The sequence below is a fragment of the Patagioenas fasciata genome, chromosome 3 (genome assembly GCF_037038585.1).
Source record: "Patagioenas fasciata isolate bPatFas1 chromosome 3, bPatFas1.hap1, whole genome shotgun sequence".
Lineage (NCBI taxonomy): Eukaryota > Metazoa > Chordata > Aves > Columbiformes > Columbidae > Patagioenas > Patagioenas fasciata.
Genome location: NC_092522.1, coordinates 68,146,497 through 68,166,337, shown reverse-complemented (window position 1 = coordinate 68,166,337; position 19,841 = coordinate 68,146,497). Strand labels below are relative to the sequence as shown.

At 36.2% G+C, this 19,841-nt stretch overlaps 1 protein-coding gene across 21 annotated transcripts in view; it reads right to left on the bottom strand.

Annotated features, from left to right (window-relative positions):
• The window catches only part of EPB41L2 (erythrocyte membrane protein band 4.1 like 2), a 103,506-nt gene that overhangs the window by 25,699 nt on the left and 57,966 nt on the right, over positions 1–19,841 (bottom strand). For all 21 annotated transcript variants that reach the window (XM_071806550.1, XM_071806545.1, XM_071806554.1 and 18 more), the window contains 7 exons: positions 13,741–13,816; positions 12,037–12,255; positions 11,488–11,575; positions 9,771–9,923; positions 8,532–8,629; positions 4,264–4,436; positions 869–1,050 (listed from right to left, as the gene is read on the bottom strand). In XM_071806550.1, coding sequence (XP_071662651.1) covers positions 869–1,050; positions 4,264–4,436; positions 8,532–8,629; positions 9,771–9,923; positions 11,488–11,575; positions 12,037–12,255; positions 13,741–13,816 — 989 coding nt within the window. The remainder of the gene's footprint in view (positions 1–868; positions 1,051–4,263; positions 4,437–8,531; positions 8,630–9,770; positions 9,924–11,487; positions 11,576–12,036; positions 12,256–13,740; positions 13,817–19,841) is intronic.

The following is a 19,841-nucleotide window of genomic DNA, read 5'->3' as shown; positions in this document are numbered from 1 at the left end:
CAAATTCAAAATTATTTCTACTTGCCAGCAAATGAAACAAAAAAAGCAACTGTTGGTATTTGTTCCCCTCCTACAGTTGAATGCACTGGGAACCTGTGAACTGCACAGAGAAACTCAGCAGTCCTCCTAGGAATCAAACGGGTAGCTAACTTGCAAAAATGTTTGAAAACAAAATTACTCTTCAAATACAAAAGAAGATTCTGGAGAACTGCCAGAAAAAGAAACTAGCTCCGAGAGAGAAGAGCAGCAGATTTCAGCTGACACTTTGGAAAGAAATTTTTACATCAACTCATACAAGATATAAATTTAATTTTTTGACCTTTTCCCCCAGTAGCTCAAACAAACAAGACAAGTAAATGATTGTTTGCAACAGGAACAGACCAAAGTACTCAACTTTTCACAGAAATCTACACCTCAGTCAACATACAAGTTTTTAAAGGATTAAGTAATTCTGCAATGGCTACTAAAACAATACTGTTACCTATGGTAATTAAACACAGTCATAACATACTCAATTTTCTAGAATGTACACAACTGTGGATATACTAACAATTTCTTTTTAAGTCTAAACAAACTAAGGAAATGAATAAAACATTATTTACCCTTTTAAATATTTTTTTTCAAAAACTCCTGCAAGCGAAGTAAATTTATAGCAATAAAAGAAACCTTAGGTCAATAGCATTAAGAAGTTCGTATTTTCTTTTGCTTATGCTCACATTAAATTAAACCGACAGCAAGCACTTGACAAATTTCCTTTAATATTTTAATATGGTGTTCTGTATGATGCTTAGAAATGATAGGCACTAAATAACCACAAATGGATACACAACACATGAACAAGTAATTTTGATGTAAAAGTCAGCCATACCTTTCCATCCTGAGTCAATTCTAATTGTGGAGTTTTGACTGGGCTTCCATCTTCTTCTCTGCCACCTTCTTTTAATTTGGCCTGACCAGCAGCGTCAAGGTCAAGTATTTTATCTCCAGCAGCCTGCCTTGCAGTAGCAGGGAAGTCTCTTAGCAGACTTTGATCTGAGATACCCATGGGAGCTATTAATGAAGAAAATAATTTTGGTTAATCAGGTAAGTTGGAATATTTTTGTTTCAAGACTTCTTAACAAAATGATTTTATGGTGATGTAATCAATGAGCAATACAGGCTAGTTATCAAGTGATAAAATATTTTTAAGCTTCTTGACTTTGCAAAAAGGTCTATGGTTCTCATTGCACTGACAGAAACCGCAATGTACCCTTATCATGTAGTGTGCAATTACTTTGCAAGGGAAAAAACCCATTGTATTGGGTAGTTATTTAATTATCAACTTTCTGATTCATCTTGGAAGGCAAATTGAAGGTACTGTTCTTGTGACTGTGTAAATCATGATAGCAAAAGAGAAATAAGCAACAGTGTTTTGTGGAAATTCACTACTTTGAGAGGACTGTTTAAATGCAATCTAGAAATAGCTACATATCTGTCACAGTATTTTTATTCTGGAACCTCAGCAAATCTGAAGAAGCAATAGCTCAGTGCAAGTAAGACTTTCTCCCTAGATGCTTGCAAAAAATGGAAGGGGGAAATACTGAATATGTATATTGAATACAGTCAAAGCACAAGAGAGTGAAAGGCCTTAAATTAGTTTTTTCTCTTATTTGATTCAGCATAATAGGATTAATGAATAGGATGCCTCTTTTTTTTAATCAAGATGACTGGCTCAGTCAAAATAGTACTGAAATACAGGAGAATTTTAATTAGGCAGCTTTAATAAACACAACTTTGATATAAACTTAGCAATCTTCTGTAATACCTCCATATGCCTTGAATTTACAAAGCCAAGGTGCAGAAAGTTGAGAGGAAGAGGCGTTTCTTGGAGTACCTTCAAGGGCTGTCCTCTTTTGAGAACAGTCTTAGCTCCACATCAGAGACTCCCTTAAGCTGCTGAGAAGCCAAGGCCAGCTAATGGCAAATGTGAGATCTGGGATGTTGGGCTTTCAGGGCCTAAACAGTATGTTCTCCAACTTAAGCTTCCGATCCCTTCTTGGGTGTCAAATAGCGTATTTCTTGGGTGGAAGTATTTCTTGGGTATATGTCTCTCAAGTTCCACAAGCAACTTCTGACAAATCACAGCATAATTTCAGTTGGAAAGGACATCTGGAGGTCAGCTAGTCCAACCCCCAGCTCAGATCAAGTCCAATTAGACCAGGTTGCTCAGGGACTTGTCCAGTTGAATTTTGAGCATATCTAATGTATTTTTAAACAACAAGAAAATTATTCTTATTTCTAGCTGAAATTTGCTGTATCTCAACTTGTGGGCACTCCCCATTGCCTTATCCATGGATACCTCTGAGAAAAGCATGGCTCCATCTTTTCTATATCTTCCCCATAGGTAGCTGTAGACAGTAGTATCTCACTACAGTGTTCTCTTCTTAAAGCTAAAGAACCACAGTTCCCTTAGCCTCTCCTCATATACCATGAACCCCAGTCCCCTGGCCAGCTTGGTGGTCCTTACTGCACTCATTGCAATATGTCAGTGCCATCTAATACTGTGAAGCCTAAAGATGCACACAAGTACTGCAGATATGGTCTTCACAAAGTACTGAATAGAGATGATTAATGATTTCTCCTAATGTGCTGGCTCTGCTCTTGCTAATACAGCCCAGCATACAGTTGGCTGCTTCTGCTGTAAGGGCACACTGTTGATTCATGTTCGACTTGTCCAGCAGGAGTCCCCAGATGCTCTTCTGCAAAGCCGCTTTCAGTTCAGTTGGTCCCCCAGTGTGTACTGGTGCATGATGCTGCTCCTTCTCAGATATGGGACTTTGCATTTATTTTTGTTGAATTTCATAAGGTTCCTTTCAGCCCATTCTGCAGCCCCTCTAGTGAGGGTGAGGTGGGAGCAGAGCAAGAGTAACCCCTACAAAGATGAATATGCAGCTCTAGGTATTGAAGAGAAACAGTGGCACTGGACTGGTTGCTCACAAAGGAGAGTTAGTAACCCCTTACAGGATTCTTATTTCAGCTGTTCACGCACAGTATGAACCTGTATCTGGATTACTGCCTGATGAAAGAATAATATTTAAGTTTGACTTTGAATGAACACAGTTTAAAACTATTATAGCCTGCAGATAGCAACACCAGCAAGCTGCCTTAAATGCTGCCAGGAATAGCTGGTTTCATTTGAGATTAAATCAAAGATGATTAAGAGGGGAAAAAAAAGGAAAAGCAAGAGTAATGTTTCATAATGCTCAAAATTTTGACTGTGATAGCTCTGTACAAGTGAAAGTTTGGCCCTGACCACACACGCATACACCTCTGTATTCTTCAGATGATGCACAAGGGGTCTCAGAAAGGCTTCCTGACACTATCTCCAAGAATTGTGCAGAAAAGCAAATTGTTTCTAATGAGTAGAAGCACAGACATTAAAACCAACTCAGATATAAAAGTCTTCTAAGTAAAGAAAGTTTTGGAGAAAAAGGTAAAGTCAAAAGCTGAATTGTAACTTAAGTCATATACCATTGTCACAGTTCACTTAGATTAAGGCATATGCAACTTCACTAGAAGTCAAGCTTCACATCATTTTTGTGAAGAATTTCTCTACCTTATATTTCAGAAGTGAACTAGTGTAAAACGTGCTTCTACATCTCTCACACATACTGCTGCTATACCTACCTTTCAAAAGCATGCCTGTTTCCAACAAAGGGAACCAGAAGGTATTCCTGCTCAGACACCAAACACCAGTAACGACACAGAAATTGTATCTGTTCAAACGACCTCAACATAAAGCTCATTAACTAAACACAGAAGTAACTAATAAATCTACTAGAAGAACAATAAACTGAACAAATAGATACAAAACTAGAAGAACTTGTTCTGCCTTTTCTGTTTGGCGTAGAGTAGCACCCAGACCAACACAGAGCCCAAAAGATGCCACTAACCAAACAATTTTAATCAACAGCATATAGTGCATGCCTAACCTGTAAAAAAAATACAAGTAGTCAACACTGTATGTCCAATATAGAATCCTCCATATATTTGCAGCACTGCCACACAATTTAGACAGTGTCTTAACTTACTGCTTAGGTCACCTAAAACTGACAGGTAACAAAACCAGCTGCTCCTCACATCAATCATCAGAAACAGAAAATCATAAATTTGTCAATTGACATTCTGGGCATCCGTAATGTCAACGTTTTGGAATACTGGTCAGATCAGAATGACAACACATAATGTAATCCTCACACCAAAGAAATAAGTCAAATTTTATACCTCCATCAAGGCTCCTGGAAACACGTTTGCTTGAAGTGCGCTCAAAGTATGGAGCTGGTCTGTCTATGAGGTTGCTGGCCTGTCGTGTCTGTGCTTGTGTACGTCCACTGTAGCGGAACTTGGAACCCAAGGTTAGAAACTTGGCTTTTGGAGGCTGTTCTGGTGACACAAGTCTAAAAAGGAAATATGAGAAAGTCAGTTAAACAGGTTTTACTTTATGTATTTAATGAGGTACTTTAAAGCTACTTATTAGGTTTCAACTTTGGTTCATCATGCATGATTTACACACTCCAAGACAGGACTCTACCATAAGCTCTGTGAAGAACTTCTAAAACAATGCATGTTACTTATTATTTACAGTTGGAATTGAAGCGATGTTGATAACCACCACATTTTCCACGGTATTACTAAGCATCTTGGATCCTTATCTTTTGGTGCTATCTTGGTCAAATGGTATCTTTTCTAGAAAGCTGAGGCCATTATGGGTGCATATAGAATACCTCTCAGCTCTCTCTCCTTAGAAAGTTACTTTAGTAGTAATATAAATCTCACTTCCACTGTCTTTGCTGTATCCTGAGATAGCAATGCAGTCGCTGCTCTTCCTCCAAGTAAGGGAACAGCACCTCAAACAGCTAGAGAGTTGTGACCTAATAGTAAGAAGTTTAACAAGCTAGATTCAGACTCATGTTTCTTTACAATGTCATTTAGAGATTTGTATAAGTTGATGCTTGCTGGATATACAGAAGGGGCGAAAAAAAGCATATTGTGTGAAAAGGGTGAAAAAGGGATTCAGTTACAAGTACTATTAATGAAGGGTATGTATGTTTGTAACTAAGTGTTTGAGCTAATGTCAGAAAGTCCAGTAACAATTTTGCTAGAGGGATACTGCTTTGTTCCACCTGTTTTTGACACCATATGAATTTGAAGAGACAGGTCCTCTGCACCTCTCTGACTTACTTTCAGTATCAGGACTCAACACTCTTATTCATCTAATGCTCATTGCATGTACTTAGTTTTTGAATTCTACATCATCAGCTTCAACACTGAGGGGGTACTGTTTGTTCCAGTGCCATCCTTTTTGACAGGATAAACAATCATCACTGCAGGAACTCTTCCCAGTCTCAGCTCCTCTAGAAAGGTCTGCGATGTTGTTCCTTGGATCAACATAGTGCTGCAAATATGTGCTCAGCCAGCATAGCAGTCTCCATGTCCTGTTCTCCCTCTGCATAGAACCATCAGAATATTACAGATAGAGCTTTTTGATCTGAGGATCTACAAAGGATGAGAAGCTCACTGAACATCAGGTTCTTTCAAGCAGAACCAGCAACTACTGTACCCTTTGTAGTTAGGGTGGCACAGACAGGCAAGCGAGACTTAAAAGTACACTGACTTCATTCTCCTTTTCTGAAGCATTTGCCCAGGGAATATCTGTGTCAGTAGAACCCAATCAAACACGTTAAGACAGTATCCAGCAGTAGGTTCTGAGAACTGACAGTTATTCTAAAGATATTTCAGCAAAACTGAATAGTTTTCAGATACTTAGCAAAAAGAATGGTGAATAAGACAGAATGTTACCATTTTCTCTAAGGGAGGATGTTGATGGCTTTGCCAGAGCACGAGCCAGGAGGATCCGATCCTGCATGCCTAAGATGCAGATGCACACACCTGAATCCTTATCTGTTTCAAGATATTTTTTAAGAAAACAGAATTCAAGACTAATCCACCTCTCTGCACTAAGGCTGACTATTATATTAAATTACAAGTAACTGGAGCCTCATTTTCATTTCTTCTATAAAACAACCTTATGCAATCTTTGTGTCAACTTATTTTTCCACATTATTTCCAAGAGAGAGCACATTATACTCTAAGAGGAAGAAGGCCAAGAGGGTTTTTCCAAGGTTCTTTCTGTTCTTTTCCAGTCTTGGCAAGGCTACAGCATTAACTGCCATTTTTATCTTTCACCCTGCTGAGATAAACTTTTAATCTTTTAATATGGGAAAAAAACCAAGAGAACTAATTACTTCCTGATTAAGGGTATTTGAGTAGATTCTTTGTATTACAAGCTTAAATACATGAAATACCTGAAAACTATGCTTTTACTGTTTTAAGACATTCTGGGGAAACACAAAACAATCATGAAAATTTCAGATAAAACATCATAAAACAGAATTATGAGCAGGTTTCTGCAGCCACTGGATAAGATCCAGAGTTGCACACTAAGCTTACCTCAAAAGAATTATGTCGATAAATAGTCTGTATTTCTTAAAGCAGATTGTTGATCTTTGAAAATGTTACTGGAAGCCTATAATGCTGAGTGAACCCAATACCTTTTTGTTGTCATTTTCAATATTTATAAAAATCTGTAATGAACTATAACTTCATATTCTGGCTGCATTTCTCATACATGGTAAGAAGATGAATCTTAATGTAATTATTTGAGAAAAAGCAAAGCATTGGAAAAGAAAACACAAGGAATCTTACAATGTTATGTAGGACATGCTAAGAGATCTGGAAGCTAAAAATGTACATGAGCACAATTTTCTGTGGTATCACACATGCTTTACACATGCTCTGAAAGAGCATCAGTCTCTTGGACTGTAGCAATTACATTCTGCTTTTTATCTTTGGAGAAAAACAGAGCTGGATTTATTTCAGTGTTTTTAAAACAGGATGAGAGGTTCTGAGGATTTTCTGATGACATCAGTGGGGTATATGTATTTTACAGAATAGTTCAAGTATTTGTTGCATAATTCTCATTATAATGTCATTCCTGGTTAGGAAAATCCACTTATGATTGGAATAAAATCCAATTATTTTTATTATGTCAGAATTTCTGTAGGAAGATTATCTAATATGTGTTAATGCCCCTGGAAACTTGTATTTGCAAATGGTAGTGCTCAGTTTAGGATTTTTAACCCCCACAAGATTTCGGTTTTCTCCCTATTGAGGTGCGTTTTATTACTATAAAACCAATAAGTACAGTTTCCCAGCAAAGCAAACCACTGCATGAGTTTCTTGAAGAGTGTTGATAAACTTTTAATTGCAGACAGAACTGCAGGCTGTTTGTGGTAACACATGTCATCAGCCAAAACAGACTTCAAATTTTAAAGAACAGAATGGTGGAGCAGGTTTCTTAATAAACCTAACCAATGAATTATATCAAACATGAGGAAAAAATCCTTGATCAGGATTTCAAAAAGAAGTGCTTCTAAATTAACCATTTTGAGACTGCCAATCTCAGCACAAATTCTAATATTGCATTCAAGAATATTCTACATTCAATGAAAATCTAAATCCTGAAAACCATCCAGTGAGAGAGTTCCCATAATGAACTGCTTAGGTCTCATGTTCCCCAAGTTCTTTCAACGTCTCAGTCTAACAAGTATATTTGGCTTACACTAGTATGCAGAGACAGGATTGCATCTACCTTCAAATACAGTTGCTTTTTCTAAAACAAAACAAACAGGCTGCTGAAGGGGAAAGCTTACCTTTTATATGCCCTAGTTACTGCGCTCATTCTAAAGCAAGAAACTCAGATTCAATGCCTATTCAATGCATAACAGATTCAACCTAAACCTGTGACTGCAAGGCTGCAAGGGGCCCATGTACTCACTCGTGGAGTTTGTGCTATTAAAAAAAATCAAATGAAGATGTTTTCAAATTTCTTTTCAATGGAGAAAGTAGAAACAGAAACAACTCTGTGGCCCATTGTTAAAGTGCTCATTTACATATAGGCCACAATTTCAGTGACCAATTCAGAATTTTATGTTTATTGGTTACTGGGGGAAAAATGCTGAGAAAGTTATGGATTACAATAAAAACAAATAGTAGTGTGTTTTAAAGTGATTCTCTATTTAAAAAATGACTGTGGACTCAGTCCAGTTTATAAATAAGCAAAAACTCATCTGTAAGCATTTACAGTCAGCAGAATATGAAGTGAATAAAAATTACTACTGCCAAGCCCTGAGAGCTTCTTTGAAGGAATACAGCGGATTTTTATATGGTCACTCTGAAGAGTCTGTCTCTCAGCAGGTCTTACCTCTGATCACTAGTTTAGTTCCCTACTGCTAGCACTCTTACAGTTAATTGTACTTGAGATCTTCAGAATTGATAATTTGGGGTCAATGATTGGTAGAGTGTCTTCTGTCTGTGTTACTGTACTGAGAAATTAGTGGCAAAGAGGGGGGAAATCTGTACTTTCCTCATTCTTTCAAAGAGAGATATGAGCATACCTGGCAAAGTGGGGGAAGCAGAGAATTACCATTTACCTGAAGAAAGTATGGTGCTCCACACAAACCTTCCATAACCTCTTAGCAGCTCGATGGTTTGGCAGTTTGAAACCAATAGTGCTCTCAAACTGTTCCAGCTGGAAAGAATCCACAAATCAATTAACCCATTTCCTTAAGCTGGCTACTAACTAGCAGGCAGAATTCAGATAGTTCCATTACTGTAACAAGCTGTAACTCTCCTCTCATAAGACTTCATAAGATTAAAAAAAAAGAAAATCAGAATTTCCAGCCTTTTAATAAAATTATACTTGGCAGGCTAGATATGACAGGTAATAATCACATTATCACTTCGTAGCTGTACTAATGACTCTTTTGAGGAATCCAATAATACTTCAGTGTTCCTTGCTAATTTTCTGACTACCTGCCCAATGTATTTATGAAGTAATTGCACTGCAGGTTGTGCTGAATACTTTCCTTGGATTTAATAAAAAATCTGAAATCCATACTGCAGTGTTAAGCTTACCTGATGCATTTTGCTATATAATAAATTCTTCGTAAAAATATTATATCTATGCACCATCAGTGAGTGCAAGAACAATACATCTGTGTTCCAAAATTTACAAAACTACAATGTTTGTATTGTGCTGTTGGTATTTATACTTCCCCTTTGTTTTATTTATTCACACAGTAAAAGCTACCTTAAACATTTTAGAGTATAATTTTAAAAAGCATTATAGTGTTTGACTTTTTTTTTTTGTGAAATTTATGGTTACAATGTGTACGAAAACCCCACCCCATCTTCTTTAGAAACTCCCACAAACTTACAGTGGTATCTGAAAAGAAAGCTGAATTCGCTATTTCCAGAGCAGCAAAGAACTATAATGTCCTACAGGACAACTCACAAGCTTTTGGTTACACTCATACAACCAGATACATTGACATTTAGTGAGGAATTATAACCAAGGAGGAAGAGCGGCTGCAAGTTTGTATAGACAGTAAGATCATGGCCCGTATAACTCGCTTCCCTCACAACAAAAAGTTACATCTATTAACAAAATCTATTAACAAAAGAAAATATATTTTCTTTTTAGTTTGCATTTACTAATCAAGAAAAGTGTTTAAAACAACCAGTAGAATTTGGAAAGGAAAATAAAACCCTCTTAAGTTTTCCTCAAATCCAATATAAGCCTGTGAGGACATCTGGGGAAAAAAAAATGAGGATGTTATCTTGCTGCTGGATAGAAATAATCTAACAAAAGAAAGAAAGGTACTACTTACTTCTGCTGGCCTGACTTTGATATAGAAATTACTTCGCTTATAGGAAATTTTCAGAATTTTTGGCCATGCAAAGCGGTTGATCCGGAGTCTATCTTTGTAAATGAGCAGTCCATTAGCACATACACCCAGCATGATATCCACACCTTCAGAATCCTAGCACATATGAGACAATTTCACAGACATCAGTTCAACATTCCAAAGAAGTAGTTATTGCTGGCATACCTTGAGGGAATAATGCAACTGGGACTGTTTCATATTCAAACTTGAAAGACCCTGACAATGAGATGCTTAAAGCAGAAATAACCAAGTATATTAATTTTATAGGAAAGGCTATGGAAAGGTAATGGATTGGGCACTCATATGCCATTGCATATGTCACAGTTCTGGGAAATTCTTCAACATTCTGGCAAGAGGGACTAAGTCAACAACTTATAAGCAAGGAAAGAAATGGTGGGTATACTACCAATAATTTCAACAAATATTAAAATAAGAAAAATTAAAAACAAGCCTTTCCAACTTAAAACAGTCAGTGAAAGTCTGACTTGGTGATCTTTTACAGTCACCTACTATCCCAGCAAAGACATAGGTTGTAATGGATAGCTGGCTGAAAACATCAACATAATGCCTTCAGAGTGCTGGCAGGCTGGGTTTCTAAGCACTCTGTTCCACTGATAGCATTTGGTGCAATTTTTAGACTTTACAAAATTAATCAGTTACTGATAAGGCTTCAATATGCTGTAGCACTACACAGTACAACAAAATCTCATGTCTGCCCCAGCAACGAGTCAACTATACCAAATGTCAACACTGTCATTAAAAAGTTGCTTCACTGGCATAACTAACAGCTGCAAGTGGATCCTGGCAAACAGCAGGTCTAGCACTTGCTTTTACTTTACTACAGCAAAAGAAAGCTCCAATCTAAGTTCATTCAAACACTACAGACCAGTTGAAAAGCTAAACTGCACTTGTATTAAAAAACGAATTTTACAGACATGGTTAATGTATGTGAATAAAAATGGAAGTATATTTCTTTCAAGTGCTTCTAACAGAACACAGGAAATAGTCTACGGAAAACCAGAAAAGTGCACATTGTTTCCATATGAAACAGAATTAAACATTTCTCCAGTACTTAAAGGTCTTTCTTTTCTTTTTTAAATATAGCTCTGATATGCTTACAATGAATTAATTTTCCTAATGATTTGAGATGCTGGATTTGTGTGAGGGAATAGAAGGGGGTTGGTTAGTTGGTTTGTTGGGCTTTTAACTAAAAAAAAACTCCCACTATAAATGCAAATTCGATTTGAGCTATCCAGAGGAATAGAAAGAGCACCGAAAAAACACCCTCCCCCAAAACCTCCCCCCACCTCTGCATTTAACTCTCATGGTATTACAAAAAACAATTGTGTTGTTTTAGGTTTTACTTTACAGCCCCATGTCTCCTTGGCATCAAAAATCTGACATTTAAATGTATTCTGCTGCTCTTATGAGTAAAATATTATTTCCAAGTTTCACACACATCTATGCACTAAATAAACTTAGATTTAAAATAAATTTTAAGGATATTAGAGCTGTGAACAGAGTAATTATTGTGACCAAGAGATAAAAGGCTTACACCTAAGAACTGAGTGTATGAAAATGTTTAAATTATCTATATATACTATGTCCTTTAATACTGAACACATCGATCCTAAAATAAAACGAAACCAATCCCCAATACCTTGGCATGATGTAAATCCACTCCATACATGGAGAGTCTCTTAGCATTTTCTAGGAACTGGGAATCCGCCTGTGCTGGAGTCAAGCCCCTAAAACCATTGAATAAGCCTTGAGTTTATTGACAAAAAAACTGAGAATCAAAACGGAGTGGAATCCTAGAATTCAGACAAATAGAAAAAGCTCAGTTTCGTAAGATATCAGTAGCATTTTAGGCCTAAAGGAAAAGTGTTCTTTCAGAGCATATTTATATTCCTTTAGTAGAGATTTCCACCTTCACTCTTTCAAAACATGAGTTTAAGCAACATACAACTAGAATATGCTCAGATAAAAATATTTTCTCCAAAAGTTCTCTTCTGAGATCTTAATGAAGCTACTACTTTCAAACTAAAAATTTTAAACATACAAAAAGTAAGAGGTTCTAGCTACACAGCAAAAGATTTCCAAAGTAACAATAATGTCAGCTTAGCAATCTCACATATACTCCTAAGAGAATTCACATAAACATGACAAAGCATGATGATTTCATTTGATCCCCCTGTATCCGACAGACCTGTGTGTTTTGTGTAGCTCAGCTACTTTCTCTTCCATTTCTTGGGTTTGATTGGGCGCAAATTGGAATTCACTGATGTAGTCACTGCGGTGCTCCTCTGGGTCATGGTCACCCAGCTCAGCCTGCAGGGTATAGGAACCAAGGAGGGCGTGAGTCACAAAAGAACACGGCAGTCGACCAGATGCAATGTCCTGACGAAGCTGTAAGCACAAGAAATATCTGCAGGACAAAGGAAAGTAGGAAAAGAAAAAAAGTGTTACCAGCGGCAAATTTATGAGAGATATGGCAGAACTTATCAAGATGCATGTCATCACATATGCATATATTAAGTCAATGCATTAATAATTTGTTAGGCTTTATATTGTTTGAGCATTATAGACACAGTGAATTTCACTTACATTTCTAAGAGTCAATATTACTTTCATAACTAACTTGAAAAGCAGGAAAAATTCTGATTCCCAATATAAATGAATGAAAAACTGTATCTAGTTTGTAACAAAAGCTGACTTAGGAACTACTTCATTTCACATTCTAGCCTGCAGGTCTCTAAAGGTTTACAAGTAAACCCCCAAGCATTTCCTTTGAAATTTCCCTTTGGCTTTAAAATTCTAACTTTTCTATCCCATGCAGTTCCTCAGATAACGAAGTCATGTAATACACAAAAGAAATCCAGTTTAGTACCAAACTCATAATTGCCTTCTTTAAACCGTCTTTGTATTAGAATTTAATATTTTACATACTGCATACAGTCTTCTACCCAATTTAACAAGTTAACAATCCATAGACATCTTACCCTTGCACAGATTTTTCATGTAAACTAAAAAAGGTTAAAGTTTTACAAGTGAAGCTTACATTTTAAGGAATTTAGCTTTAAGCTAAAACCATTAAAATGCTTTTATCAGTTGAATACACAATTGAAAATTCAACCAACTCACTAGAAACTTTCAAAGTAAATACAGACAGCTTCTTTCAAACATACTGCATACTAAATGTCTTAGACTATTTGTAGTAATATATCAACTACAGACTTGTGTAGCTATGTTATTTTGTGCCGAAGACTGCTATGATGTGATGTATAGTAACATATTCTGCCTCAGCACAGTCAGCTAACTCCAAATCAAAACTGTTCAGGTTTTCCATCACTCCCGAAAAAATGAGCATCAGCTCCTTGCACTCACTGGTTATGTTAAGTCTTGCAATGCTACTTTTTAGGTGTCTAGCATCCACTTCATTCTAAGTACTTTCTATGTAAGAAATCTGGAAGAGAATTATTTTCAGGTTTTATTATGTTTTATTTAATGCATATGTATAAAACTATGTTTTTACCAACCTAGCCTAGATAGTTACTGAAGTGTCTTGGATCCTGTGAGCCTCACTCTTAATATCAATACCCTCACACCCTCATTTGCTATATAATGCAGCAGTCTGACAATAAACCTTCTTTCAAACATGATCATTCTCAACCCCTGCCCAAATCATATCCTCACTTCATCATTAAATCGTTTTTTCTGAGGTTTCTTCCTGAAGTTTTCACTTTACCTTTTCAACCTCGTTCCAAAATGCAGCTGATATAAGAACATCTATGGCGTTCTAGAGTAACAGCCAAACCTGTTACAGCATCCAGAAACTGAAGAAGAAATTTTATATGCCCTTCAGATTACACTAATAGTAGTTTTTAAGTTTAAAATTAGGAACTATGCATACCTAGTGATATCTTCAGTCAACTGTGAAGGATCTGGAGGATAAAACTTCACATTAAAGGTGAATATCCAAGGTAAACCTAAACAAGGGAAATGTCTGATTGTTACTCTCAAGTTGAAGCAAGCAAAGAAAGAACCTCACTGAAAAATGTTAGGCAGTCATATCAATCTTGTATCACTGAAATATTGAAGTAAGTTTTTTTTCCCCTCTTTTTACAGTACATTAGTAAGAAGCATACATTATTTCCCTTACCAGGTAGTAACTCATATACACATACAGTGAAAGAATAGCATGTCAAAAATTATTTTCAAAACATGTTTTACAATAAGTTATAAAAATATGAGAGTAAGTTTTTAATTTGAAAACTACCATGATATATTAACGCTTTTAAGATATTGTGTTCAAAGACACTTGCAATGAATTTGTATTTATTTCCAACTCCTCCAAAGATAACAGTCTCCCCATTTAAACTGACTGTTGATTTGAGAGACCCTACATTAGCTCTGAACATGAGACATCAAAATGAGGCCTGTGCTGCATGTAACAAAGATAATGTGTAAATTACTCATGTTCCTACAAAATGCGTGGAAAACAAAATATTAACCATTCCTCCTTCAAAATATATTTTATGAAACAACACCTTTAGCAACTATAATAGCAATGATATTTTAAGCTTAAATTCTCTTGCGTTAGAATTGTTAACACCACCTACATTTTTTAAGCAAAAGCATGCTTAAAACTAGATTGACAAAGTATAAATTGTTGCCTTTCTTCGTAGCTCTAATTTTAAATAAATCTTTAAGATTTGAAAGCTGAAGTAACAGAACACATTCTCAGAACGTTACTCTACTAGTATTGTAACACTGTGCAAGAGTACATTAAGTGGAAAGTACTAATAACTTGACAAGACATAGAACTTCCCTAATTTGAACAGATTTTATTAAGTACAATACAGGACATGTAATAGAAAATCCCAAAATAAGAGCCTAGAAAAGAATTTAATAGTTTTGCTTTGCACGCTGCTTGAAAGCAAATGTAGCTGAGCTTTACCGTATCTTGCCAAACATACTGAAAGAGACACTACAACATGGATCTGATCAAAATTAAGAAAATCGGAAAATAAATCAAGATATTATCAACACAATTAAGCAGCCTTTTTGCCTTCCTGTTGCCCTTTTTCTCCTAATACAAAAATATTATGGTGAAAGACCTAGCACAAATAATCTTTGGTAAAACATGGTAATCATGGTAATCACTTTATAAAGCTTGTTAATTATGAATTTTGGACAGTAAAATATTTTTAAAATCTGTCCTACACAGATAAATCAGGCTCTGAAAAAATATGTATTTTAATAAGACTGAAATGCCATTTCCAACATTATGTTAGAAAACAGTGCTGACATTTCTGTTTAAGGTTATTTTCTTTTTTCAAAAAGGGGGGGGAAAATACCCCACACAACATATTTTAAAATTTCACAGTTGTTAAAGGTGAAGAGGTGCTTTGTGTCAAAATTTCTGATGTCATTCAACATTTCAAAAATTATTTCAGTTTTCAGACATGACTTCATTGGAGCACTCCAATTTCTGCTTAAATGTGAACATCATTCTCCACCTGGCACATAAGTCACTATTTCCTTTTGAGAGTTCAGGGTTTTAACATATCTTAATCTTCCCAGTGATTATTTATTTGTTAGAACAATGATACCTTTGCTTACAAAATAAGGTAGAACTCCTTAAAATAGAAAGCCTAATTTATCAGCAGTACACAGACTACTGAATCAGGTAAAATGTGCCCCATTGCATCATCTACTGCAATCCAGTGCAAGATAGAATTAAGACAAAAACACCTTTAAAAATGTCTAACACTAATTAATACATATAGCATAAACAAATGGAATTAAAGCTGGAATAGCCTGCTTCCATCATTTTATCTCCCAGGGAATTAGCAGCATCATTTAATGAAAAGCCACTGATTTTGAGTAGGCCAAACTGATGAAAAGAAGCAATTGGGCCAAAATGCCTATGAAAAAAGTGTTTAGGCAGAGTTGTCATGTTAGCAGGGCTCTGAGATGGGGAGGGACAGACGAAGGATGTGTCCTTCCAACACAAGTACTAAACCAGTTTTCCTGGAATGAAGCAATGTCTCCTGGTCTGAAGCATTTTTTCCTGGTCTAAAATTGCTGTTAAACTAGTCACAGATGGATTCCTGTTTAACCTATTTCTCCTTCTCGTCAGCATTTCTACAGTTAGCTTTCAGAAAACACTGTAGTCAGGAGACCTAGACATCATTTGAAGAAAAAGAAAAAAACCACTCCTTTGCATAAAGTCCAAAAAGAGCATAAATCCTGTGAATGTATAGACTATGTGAAAAATGTCTGCTCATAGTAATTCACATAACTAAATCATAGAAAAAAATCTTTTTGTTGACTTTCTACTAAATATATTCTGGACAGCTGGTGACGTTATATTTTGCCTGATGACTGAAAGCAAATCTATCCCCTGAATAAAGACTAGCAAGTATATTACAATGCGTACAGTCTATATTTGTACTTCTCACTAGAGCATTCTGTTTAGAGCCATATAATGGATGTATACAAATATAATTGTCTTCACACAATAATGCACGCTATTACAGGCATCTGGAATTGGTGGCCAAGACAAAAAGAATAAACAACTCTGATATTTAAAATGATCTTTAGCATTCTGTCCCTGATAAGGCTCTCTGTTTCAATGTTTAATAATATAGGATATAGAAATGTCAAAAATTTTTCTAGACAGCTTGTTACCTCAAAAATGCTTTTGTGGCAACTTTAGGCACATTCTTAGAGAAAAAGAATGCAAAGTAACCAATTAGCTAGTAGCATACAATTAACATGATTCATCCCATTCAAACTTGGAAATCAGTGAATTGTGGGGTTTTTTTCTCCAGTAAAGGCTTTTTCTGATGATACCTCTGTGTCTCAGCTAACATTTTTCAAGTACTGTGAGACTAGGACAGATACACTGCTCACAGACAGATGTAAAAAAGCCCCATAAAATTTAGAAAATTGTAGCAATTTCACTTAAGTTACTTTCAAGAAAATTGAACACATAAGATCTATATCCAGCCTATATTTTCAAAAATACATTTAAAAAAATAAAGAAAAAAACCCACACAACACACAATCCCCCACAAACCAGAGTCCAGCCAGCCCTAGTTGGACTAACAAGAGTCAGCTCACAAACTCAGACATCTCCAAACAGCAACAGCATTCTTTATAATTAGTAAACATAGAGAAGCACTTCTGCAGGATAACTGGCAGTACCTGGTCCAGGTACTTACTTCTCTTCATGATTTATAAGATGGACTCTAGGATAATTAGCTTAGACTGAAATTAGCCACAGCTTTCACAGATACATGGTTATTTACATAAAAGAGACGGATATAAAATAAAGTGACTCTGCATAAAGTTATACCCATGTTTTGATGCCTGAGCTTAACCATGCTTTGTTAGCACTAAAATCAAAGCAGAGACATACATTTAAAAGGCAAGCCTATACCTTAACTAAGTCTAACTTCCCTTAGCACTTCAAGTACAAATTTTTAATTTCTTAAGTATTTTACTTAGTATAGTGTTGTGAAATTCTAAACTCATGCTATATTACTCTCAGAGAATCATATTTATGAATTTATCACCATTTGCTCTACTGTATAATTTGAAAATATACATATTTAACCATATCATTACCCTTCCATATCATCCTCTTTTCTGAGCAGTCAAGATGCTTAGGCTGTATTACAGAATATACCATAGAAACAATGTCAAAAATCCATTTCAACTCCACAACAATCCCTAAATTACCTTAATTGTTGGCTACTGTCCTGGTTTTGGTTGGGATAGACTTCATTTTCTTCCTAGTATAATAGCTGGTGTAATGCTGTGTTTTAGATTTAGTATGATAATGTTTAGATAAACACTGATGTTTTAGTTGTTGCTGAGCAGTCAGGGACTTTTTAGCTTCTCCTACTGGCCTGACAATGAGGAGGCAGGGAGTGATCCTGAGGTTGGGATGGGGCACAGCTGAGACAGCTGACCCCAACTGGCCAAAGAGACATCCATACCATACGATGTCATACTCCTTATGTAAAGCTGGGGGAAGAAGAAGGAAGGGTAGGGCATGCAGAGTGATGGTGTTTGTATTCCCAGGTAACTACTACACATGACAGAGCCCGTCTTTCCCCGGGGATGGCTGAACACCAGCCTGCCCATGGGAAGTCATCATTGAATCCCTTGTTTTGCTTTGCTTGTGTGTACAATTTTGCTTTACCTATTAAACTGCTTTTATCTCAACCCACAAGTTCTCACTTTTCCAGTTCTCTCCCCCGTCCCACTAGGGTACAGTGAGTGGCTGCATGGTGCTTAGCTGCCAGCTGGGATTAAAGCATGACAGCTATACATCTCAAAGACAAGCCCAGTATTCTGTTTGGCTGTTTTTAAGTTCCCTAATCTGAATGATCGGATGCTCATACACATAAAGATGTTAAGAAGAGTCTTCAACATGACTAAGGAGCAAGGTTTAAACTTGTTGCCCAAGATTTGCCACGAGCAGCCTTACCTATTGTACTACTTCATCTGTTCTAATCCACTTCCATAGAATTACAGAGGATTTCCCTTAATCCCCTCAACAAAGTGAATCAAGTAACAACCAAATTAAGTTTTCTGTCTTTACTCCTTCAATTAATCTCTCCTTTCTAAACATAAAATAACTCTTCTATCACCATAACCATTATCTTTTTTTGATACCAGTAGATCTAACTAAATCCTACCCTGGACTGCCAAAATTTAGTCATGTACATAAGACACCACTGACTCTCTTTATAAGCAATAGCAAAACCAGGCATTTGCAAAGGCTGGTTTTGTTCTTCTCTCAGCCCCCTACTTCAGAATGCACTAACCTCCTCAAAGTGCCTGCTCCTTCAGAAAACAACTGCAGTTACCTTAGGCGGACACAGTTAACCTACATTAGATCAGACTAACCATCTAGGTACAGTGGTGAGCTTCTAGAATCTTTCTGGCTAAATAAGAATTCTCCTGAGAGAAGAGAATAAGACAACTTTGCAGTTAACTTCAACAGCAAAAACAGTTAAATCTACCCTTTATCAGATGAGAATGTCAAAAAAGAACCCGTATATCAGTCCATTCTGTTCTCAGAATATACAAATCCTCCCCATTCCTTATAAGATAAAAAAGACAGGATATGACATACGAAATTTCTAGGTTTTATCATAGAATTTTACTTTTGCAATAAAAATAATAATCATGCCACACACTATAAATAGGTTTAATTGACAGACCATTACCTTGAATTTAAGCAACTATTTGATACAGCATGGTAATTAAATATCTATTTGGAAGACTATAAATTATATCCACACCAAAACCTGGACGTAGCCCAAAAATAGTTTCAAAATGTGTGAGAAGGTCTATAACTCAGTTTCATATACTTAAATTACACAAACAAGAAGAGCAAATAATTAGGCTTCCCAAAACTGATGGCTTATACACTCACATCTCTAATCTTTACCCATGATATAACTGTGAACATTTAAATTGCTTATGAAAGACTAGTCTTTAACTGCAATTAACACTACGATGAAACCAGGTTCTCTTTACTCACTCAACCCTGTTATGTCACGATTGGGACGGACAAACAACATAGACGAAGTTCTTTTGTACGAACAGCAGTCTCCATTTACTGCCACAAACACCTTTCTATATAGTCTTTACCAGCTCATGTGTCTTTTTGCTATTGGTTACAGGCTGCAATAATAACATACCATTGGCTAATTTTGCTAATGTCAATGTTACTCTTTTACTCCCTTCTTTCTCACGGGTACACCTTGATCTCTCTGGATACTCCTTTACTCCCATCTTTCTCATGGGTACGCCTTAATATCATCAAGGCTAATTTCTGTTCCCATACCCCCCGCCATAGTTTCCCACACTGTTACACTGAGTATGAGAGTAACAAGAATCCTGACAGACAAAACTGAGTGGAACATCACATGTTCTATACTAAATGTGCATACAACATCTCACATGGAAAAACTCTCAAATTAGATT